The following is an 8,713-nucleotide window of genomic DNA, read 5'->3' as shown; positions in this document are numbered from 1 at the left end:
AATCAATTGGGTTTTGTTGTATAATGTGGTTGCTTTTTAGGCTCCGTTTGGCAGGGCTTCACTTCACTAGTGAAGTCATTTTTTTTTTTGCTTCAGCTCCACGAACAGTTCCACCGGTAAAGCTGAAGCGGTTTTGGTAAACCGTTTGACAAAATGGCTTCCCTGTGAGAGCATGTTTTTAGGGGGCCTGGAGGAGGAGCCGGGAGAACCCACTTTTTTTTTCTCCATCCCACCCCAAATCACTGTGAGAGCATGTTTTTAGGGGCTTCACAAATGAAGCTATTTTACTTTACCCCGTTTGGTAGAAAACGGCTTCAAACGGCTCCTGAAGCCGATGGAGAAGCCCTGGGGCCTTAGAACGACGCGGGAGCATGGCGTTGTGTGAAATTCCTAGATAAAAGTAATTTGAAGGAAGAAGGAATAAAAAAAGGCATACATTATATAAAAATAAATAAAATAAAATACCCAAGATGACTAGAGTATTCCTGGATTCTCCTCGGTTGTGGCCGACCCCAAGTGGTAAGTGGGAGTGACGTCCGAATGAACCGTCACCGTGTGGCCACCGCGTGATTGCTTCCCTCCGCCACCACCACCGCGGCCGGCGCCAAGCATGAAGCATCCATCCTCCTCCTCCTCCCGCTGCCTCTATTTCTACCACCACGCCGCCTCGTCCCGTCTCCTCCCCAAGGGACCACACCGCACCACTGACCACCCCGGCCTCCCCGCTCTTGTCTCTGTCCTACCCATCTTTAGGCTTTAGCCGCGCGCATGCAAGAAGGGAAGTAGCCGATCGATCAGCACAGCACTCGGCCGATCCGTAACGAACCACCAGCTAACAAATAGGAGACGCGCGCCTTCTTCTCGCTCTGCTCCGGCCGTTGGTTGCGGCTGCCAGTGCCAGGCGAACCCAAGGTGAGGCCTCGCTGTTCAGGACCCCTTTTTCCTTTGTTTGGCGCCTCTGCTTCGTCTTCGTGGTGTATAAATGCTTCTCCCTCTTCGGCGATCTCCTTTGTGCCTGCGCCATTGGGGCCTGTTTGGAGAGGAGGGTTGCCATCCAAATCGTCTAGATTCTCAACATCCATAAAGCAACCCCTCTCGTCATTCCAAACAGGCCCTGATCATACCTTCTTGAGACGGCTCCCGGTAAATCCTTGAATCCTTTTGCTGTTCCGGGCCCATTTTTTTCTGGTTTGATTTTTCTACCTTCTCTTCTTATATATTTATGAAAACACAGTATTCTTATGGTTCTGAATTCTCCACCAGTAGTAGAGGGAGAAGAGGCCCGATATGCCTGTGTCAGATCGGTGTTTTCCTGTCTGTCCCTTTCTGTGTGATTTTGAATTTGTCTGTTGTTAGTAAATGGGGAGGAAACCAAGATCAGTTTCTCCCTCTGTGCGCACACCTGGTTGTGAATCTTCCTAAGGCCTCGTTCGTTTGGCCGGTTTTGAGGATGGGAACCATTCCAGCTAATCCATGTTAATACAAATAAGCCTATCATTCCAGCTGGATCACTTCCAGGGCAGCCAATCCAGAATAAACGAACGAGGCCTAAATGGAAAAAAACAAAGTCGGTCAATGTTGTTTCCTTGGCAACTGTGGGATGGGCAAGCAAGAACAACGCGATGGAGAAGCAGACAAGAAATCTGATGATGTTTTTCCCTTGTAGTTTCACCACCCACAAACCATTGTTCTGTCAATCTTGTTGTTGGGCTCACAGATTAATTTACCCCAATAAGTTTGGCTGTCATTGCCGGCAGACTGGCAGTTGGAGGGGAGTCTCATTCTGCTCATTCATTCGCAGCATTTCGCAGTCTCTCGCCGCCTTTGATTCCCATGTTGCGTATTCTTTTTTTCTTTCTGACTCTGATATATATTCTTTTGGGTTTGGAGGACTCCTGTACGTGTGTGTGTGTTAAATAAATCTGGATCCCGCGTCCGTTAGGAGATCACATCACGTAACAAACAGCCTTCCAAGAAACAGAGAGCCTTCTTCTCCGTACTGTACTGCCCCGGTACCCCCTCCCTCCTTGCCTCGTGGTCGTGGATCGAAATCGGTTTGTGGCCGGCCATGGTGGATGAGTCACAATCACAGGGTGGTGCTGGGTGTGTCTGTAGCAGCTCTAGTTGTTTTTACGTCTCATCATCAGTATTCTCAACCAGGTGCTGATTGATTGGTGCAGGGCTAGCTGCCAGGACGGCTCCGCTCCAGCTTCGCGGCCCTCCAGCTCTCCCCAGTTCACTCTGCCCTTCCTAATCCTCGTGCCAACGCCGCCTGGCGACCTGAGCGAGGAGCATGCGAGTTTGTCCTCCTCCGTCATCGTCATCGTCATCGTCCACGCGATTCCGGCGTCGCTGCTCCGGCGTGCGTCTCCCGTATGGCCAGGCTGGGCTGCTTCCCCGCTCTGCTCCCCGGCAAGAGGAAGAAGAAGACCCGCAAGATCGCCGATGCCAACAAGGCCAGCGGCAACGAATGTCCCAAGGTGAAGCCGGTCGAGTTCATCGACTCGACGCTTGCTGCAGCAGGCGTCGTCAAGGTCGTCCCCGCCGCGCACCCGGTCCCCGTGGAGGACCGTAATAATAAGGAAGCTGATGCTGATCAATTGGTGTCGGTGAAGGGCATCGATCTGTCAGATTTCGACTTCCAATTCCACGGGGCCAACAAGCCCATCCGATCCGACAGTGACGTGGCAATGGACACTGCGGTGATCTCGGCCGACGCTGCGGTGGCGGAGGCGGCGGACCCGTCGCCAAAGCTGAAGCGGTCTTGCTCCAACATCGAGACTAAGCGACCTGGCTCGAGTGCCGCGCCCGAGATGCCGGCCCGGTCGCGCTCCTACGGCGATCTGGGGAACCTGATCACCGGCCTCGCCCTGGAGACGACGGCGTCACCACACGGCGCGCCGGAGGCGAGCCCGGCGTCGGTGAAGACGTCGCGCACCGCCGACCGCGTGATGCTGAAGAAGCGGTCGTCCAGCCAGGTGCTGCCCTCGCGCAGCCGGAAGCTCTGGTGGCGGCTCTTCCTCTGGAGCCACCGCAACCTGCATATGCCGCGGTCGGCGCGCACGGCCCACCAAGCCGCGTGCTCGCCTGGCCGCCACGGCGGGTACACCTCGGACACGTTCGAGGAGGGCCCGGCCGCTGACCGCAAGAACAAGAAGGTCATGGTCGACGACTCGCCGCCTGCCGTCTCTGCCCAACCAGTGGGTCGCCTTCTCCGCCGAGAACTCCATCCACGACCGCATCAGCGCGTGGGTGAGCAGCATCGAAAGCGAGCCTCCGTTCCACATCGCCGAGGAGGACGACAACTACGATGGAGAAGACGACGAGGAGCATGGCGGCGAGTGTGCGTCGGAACGGCCGCGTCATCTCGAGCTCGGGGAGCCATCCTCAGGGAAAGGCGGCGCCCACGGCAAATCCAAGCGCTGCGCAGCGGCCGACGAGGTCGTCCAGGCCAACACCATCGTACAGTCCCTGAACGCCTTCTCGTCGGTGGCGCACATCTCAGGGATGAGCCTCAAGGTGGTGCCGATGATCGCGCCCTTCTCAACCCTCCGGGCAGTCAACCTCTCCAGCAACTTCATCGGTGAGCAGAGCATCACTAATTAGCTGCTGAGCAACTTCATCGGTGAGCAGAGCACTAGGATGACAACTCCTAGTGCTCACTCTCAGTTTGATTTCTGTTGCTGAATTTGGGTTGCTGCTGCAGTTCATATCTCCCCCGGATCGCTGCCCAAGGGCCTGCACTCTCTTGATCTGTCTAGGAACAAGATTGCCAACATCGAGGGGCTCCGGGAGCTGACCAAGCTACGCGTGCTCAACCTCAGCTACAACCGGATTTCGCGGATTGGGCATGGTAAGCACGTCTATTCTGAACATTCACTGAGTCTATTCTGAACATTCACTGCACCATTCAGAATTTCATTTCATACTTGAGGTTACTCCGTTACTGCTGCTTGTATGTGCACATGCACATGTAACAACAACTCATAAAGATGCGATCTGAGTTTGTCATCTAGCCGATACAGTATGTCGGTGTGGGTCGGAGACTCAGAATCATTGATCAAGACATCCCACATTGTGGTACCTGTTCCATATCTTGGCTGCCAGTGCCCACGCAGTGGACATAATTCTTGGGACCTGCTGGAAGCTGCTGGGACCGGTACCATTGAGATGACCCTGTCCTGATTCGTTTATGCATTTGCTTTTTTGATAGAGGTGGCCCATGGAGGCATGGACGAAGGATCCACAGCTGCCTACTGACATGCATCATCTTCGATTAATTGCATTGCTTAATTAAGCAATCACGAATGTTCTAGCATGCTATGACCGATGTGATAGCCACTTCCAGGCTTCCAGCTTAGGATATGGATATGCAGGGAAGAAGATTCTAGCATCATTCAGGGTCACAGAATGAAATTCAGTCAGAAACTTTGCATGGACCATATATATCCAGTTTGCACACCTCCTGCTGTTTTTGCTTGGCAATGATTTGCTCATGGATTTCTCTGTGCTGCTGCCCGCGATATATGGATCAGGTCTGTCCAACTGCACGGCGATCCGGGAGCTGTACCTGGCGGGCAACAAGATCAGCGACGTGGAGGGGCTGCACCGGCTGCTGAAGCTGGCGGTGCTGGACCTGAGCTTCAACAAGATCACGACGGCCAAGGCGCTGGGGCAGCTGGTGGCCAACTACCACTCCCTCCTGGCGCTCAACCTCGTGGGCAACCCGGTGCAGGCCAACGTCGGCGACGACGCGCTGCGCCGCGCGGTCACGGGGCTCCTTCCGAGCCTTGCCTACCTCAACAAGCAGCCCGTGAAGCCGCAGCGCAGCACGCGGGAGGTGGTCACGGACAGCATTGCGCGCGCCGCGCTCGGCGGCTCGGGCAGCCGGAGCAGCCGGAAGAAGACGTCGCGGCGGCTCATGCAGAGCCCCCGCTCGTCGTCGATGACCAGGGGCCGTGGTGGTGGCGGCGGCTCACCCACACCAAGAAACCCATCTCGTCGTCGTTGACCAGGGGATCGGAACCAACTGCATGCGTGCTGGCCGTCGCTCGCGAGGATTTGTCAGGCACCACGATTGGGCACGGCGACGAGGTGAAAGTGAAACTGATCGGTGGGACAAACATAAGTATGATGTGAGAGAATTGCCATGGAACACATAATGTACATACTTGTTAGGGAGAGATTGCTTAGATTGATGCTGTGCTCGATGCATCTTTGTAGCTGCAAAACAGCAATTTGAGCTTGGCTGAAGATGAAGATCCAACATCGCACTCATTGTTCTTTCTTGTGTGCTTTATATAGCTAGAAAAAAGGGTAAAAAAGCTTTAGTTATTAGGGGGGGAAAAAGTTAGTATAACAGTTGTCCGACCTGCAACGACTACAGCCCTCCGCTTAACGACTACTTACCTAAAGGTCCGAGATCAATGGACTGTAATCACTTGGGCTTCGTCCATCAAGGGTCCAGTAACGGTGGCAGGGCCCTGGCCCAATTTCTAGACTCTAGGCTCCCTAGCCTGCCTTCCAAGCAATTCTAATCAGTCTCCGTGGGTGTTGTGTTGCATCACCGCACGCACGCCGGGTATCCATTCCATGCATGCCTTGCAATGCTCGCCGCGCCCGCCCATGGAAGCAACAAAGATACCGTTCGAGAGCGGGCCGAGTCATGTATATAGCTGCCTGGCAACCTTGCGTTGCATGGTGTGCAAGCGCAACTCGGTGCGCAAAAGAGAGCCGCCGCAACCATGGACAGGGCAACATCGTACGTCGGCTGTGGCGCCGTCCTCCTCGCCCTCCTGTTGGTCAGCTTCGCGCGACCATGCCACTCCTCCCTCTACCGCCCGCCGCCGCCCGTCATGGTCTACCACGCCGGCGAGGTGCTCGACGGCGCTGTGCCAGTCTCCGTCCTCTACTACGGCGCCTTCTCGCCACACCAGAAGGCCATCATCGCCGACTTCCTGCTCTCCCTCTCCCCGCGCGGCCGCCAGCCACAGCACCACGGGTTCGGGGGGCCAGGACCCGCGCCTGCGCCGTCGGTGGCGCGGTGGTGGGAGACGGTGGACCGGTACGTGCGCAAGGCCGGCCGGGAGCCCCCGCGGGTGCTTCTGGCCAGCCAGGTGGACGACGAGGCGTGCTCGCTGGGGAAGACGCTGTCCAGGGTCCAGGTCGAGCGGCTGGCGTCGCGGCTCGGCGTGGCGCCAGGGGGCGTGGCCGTCGTGCTCACGGCCGCCGACGTCGCCGTCGAGGGGCAATGCGGCAGCGCGTGCGGGTCGCACGGGGCCTCCGCACCGGGGGGAGCGGCGCACGTGTGGGTGGGCAACGCCGCCGCTCAGTGCCCAGGGCGGTGCGCGTGGCCGTTCCACCCGGCGGAGGGCTTCGCCTACGGTGCCAGGCATGTGCCCGGGCGCGGACGCGGCGAGACGCTGCGCGCGCCCAACGGCGACGTCGGTGTGGACGGCATGCTGATCAACCTCGCGGCGCTGCTGGCTGGCGCCGTCACCAACCCATATGGACACGGATACTTCCAGGGCGACCCCGCCGCACCCGTGGAGGTGGCGGCTGCGTGCCCGGGCGTCTACGGCCGCGGCGCGTACCCGGGGTACCCCGGCGCGGTCAAGCTTGACACGATCACCGGCGCTGGGTACAACGTGGTCGGTCGGAACGGCAGGAAGTATCTCGTGCCGGCGCTGGTCGATCCCGACACCAACTCTTGTATCATCATGACCTAAAATGGAGTCATCAGCTTGATGAGGCTCGTCTGATTTGCACCCGCTTGTGACATGACAGTTATTAGGAGTTGGGGCAACCAATGTTTACTTGTTATTAAGCTCGATCGGGTACATACGATCTAGCGCTGAATGTCATTTGAATGTCTACTATAGGTAACCACCTGATTTTTAGAGTAGTATTTATTTACAATTAACAAAGTTGTGCTCCTAATAAAGATCTAAACGACTCTGATGAGAATGCTAGCTATTGGTTGTGTGCATCAGGCGACTGCTCCTTGTGCAAAGTATATTATTTATGAAATATAGCATAAATATATTTTTAGTTTGTTTTTATGGGACGTGAAAGCAATTCTAATGGGGACTCTGATAAGGTTCATAAACTCAAATCTAAATGCTCAATTTTTTTTTTAAAAAAAACAACTCCAGCGAGCTCTTACTCTCGGAGCACGTCAAATCTACCCTTTGAGTTGTTCCTTGGTTTTGTTTCTTCCTCGTGATTTGTTCGTTGGTTCCGTTTCTTCCACACACACATAACTTTGTTTTTTCCACCGCTGCCTTATCTAGGCCTCTAGGGCCAAACGTGAACACTTTGGGATCCACAAGGCGCCCTACCCTTAGTGGCGACCACGATGGCACAGTATGAATTGACGAGTACGTCCTAATAAGGGCATGGGCTAAGTACCTTGAGTGTCGAGTGCTTGATAGAGACATCGACGATGGCGTAGAGCACGGACATGTGGCGCAATCCGGTATGCGCTCGACGAGCTCAAACTCCCCATGAAGGACGACGCCCATGGGACGACGTGTGCATGGGAGTGGTTATTCAACGTCAAACTCAAAGGTAGGGAGGTCGGGGGTTTAGAGAGGGTGGGGAACCTGGGATAAGCGAGATCACGTAGGAGAGGATGGGTGTAGCTTCGGATCCATGGCTGTTGAATCGGGTGGGAAGATTGGAGTGCTGAGTTGACGGATGAGGACGAAAGAGAAGTGATGCTTTGGAAAAAAAAGTTTTATGCTACTGATAAGTGGGCCTTAGAAAAATAGAGGATCAAAATTAAGGATTGTTTCTAGAGTTAAAGCACTAGAGACTTCAAGTCAAATCCCAAGTACAGGGTCTAATTTAAGGGTTGTTGTTAGAGGTTCTCTAAGCATGTTTCCTTAAAGTGCTAGCAGCTCAACTAGCAATGAAGAAACATGCTACTGTTTGTCGGTACGGGACCCATAGGATACCCCGCAAGGGAGGAAGAAGACCTAGACCAATTAGGATTTTTCTCATGTAATCTTAGTAGTAGTATTACTCTATAATCCTACTAGGAACTCTCATTGTAAACCAACTAGGATTCTGGCCTTCTGACTATATAAAGGAGGGCAGGGCACCTTGGATCGGGAGTTCAATAGAGCAATTGAACGACACAACACTTCATAATCAATCCAACGCAAAAGCTAACACCGACTGGACGTAGGGCTATTACTCGATCTATGATCGAGGGCTTGAACCAGGATAAACCGACTATCTCTCGCGTTAACCATCGAGTTCAGCATATGCCGATGCCCGAACATACTACCCCGGGTACCCCCGTGGCAGGCTATCGGTGGTAAAACATCGACAGCTGGCACGCCAGGTAGGGGCTTTCGGCGACTTTGCATCCGAGAGCTTGATGGACCTCGACAACATGATCTTCTCAAAGGGATCGACCTTCATCTTCGGTTCATGGATCTGCAAGGCAGGCGACGATGGCAAGCTCCAAGGCCGTCTCCTTGAAGAATCAGATCATCATCAGGATCATCCTATTTCGACGATAACGACAGATCAGCTTGCCGAAAGATTCACACAGCTCAATCCGACTCAGTTCTCGCAAGATCACATATCTGATTCAAACTCAAGTTCCGCTTCCGAAAGGAAGTCTTATCCGAGTTCTTTCGGAAGACCGAGTTCTTTTCTGACAAAGCTCCGGGACATGACGTCAACCTATCAAGAATACTAC

General features: G+C 54.5%; 1 protein-coding gene and 1 pseudogene across 1 annotated transcript; both read left to right on the top strand.

Annotated features, from left to right (window-relative positions):
• Nucleotides 1-564: 564 nt before the first annotated feature.
• LOC136537974 (uncharacterized) lies at nucleotides 565-5,277 on the top strand (annotated as a pseudogene).
• A 145-nt stretch (nucleotides 5,278-5,422) lies between these two features.
• Nucleotides 5,423-6,969, top strand: LOC136537984 (protein PHOSPHATE-INDUCED 1 homolog). The gene has a single exon (XM_066529962.1). It carries the CDS (start codon nucleotides 5,745-5,747, stop codon nucleotides 6,726-6,728), a length of 984 nt encoding a protein of 327 aa, XP_066386059.1. The 5' UTR covers nucleotides 5,423-5,744; the 3' UTR covers nucleotides 6,729-6,969.
• The last annotated feature ends 1,744 nt before the right edge of the window (nucleotides 6,970-8,713 follow it).

The sequence above is a fragment of the Miscanthus floridulus genome, chromosome 1, assembly GCF_019320115.1.
Source record: "Miscanthus floridulus cultivar M001 chromosome 1, ASM1932011v1, whole genome shotgun sequence".
In the NCBI taxonomy this organism is placed as follows: Eukaryota; Viridiplantae; Streptophyta; class Magnoliopsida; order Poales; family Poaceae; genus Miscanthus; species Miscanthus floridulus.
The sequence above is the reverse complement of the archived record's forward strand: the minus strand, read 5'-3'. Positions and strand labels throughout refer to the sequence as shown.

Bases quoted from the DNA above. Each gene is read 5' to 3' on its own strand.
- LOC136537984 (XM_066529962.1), top strand. From the start codon at position 5,745: ATGGACAGGGCAACATCGTACGTCGGCTGTGGCGCCGTCCTCCTCGCC.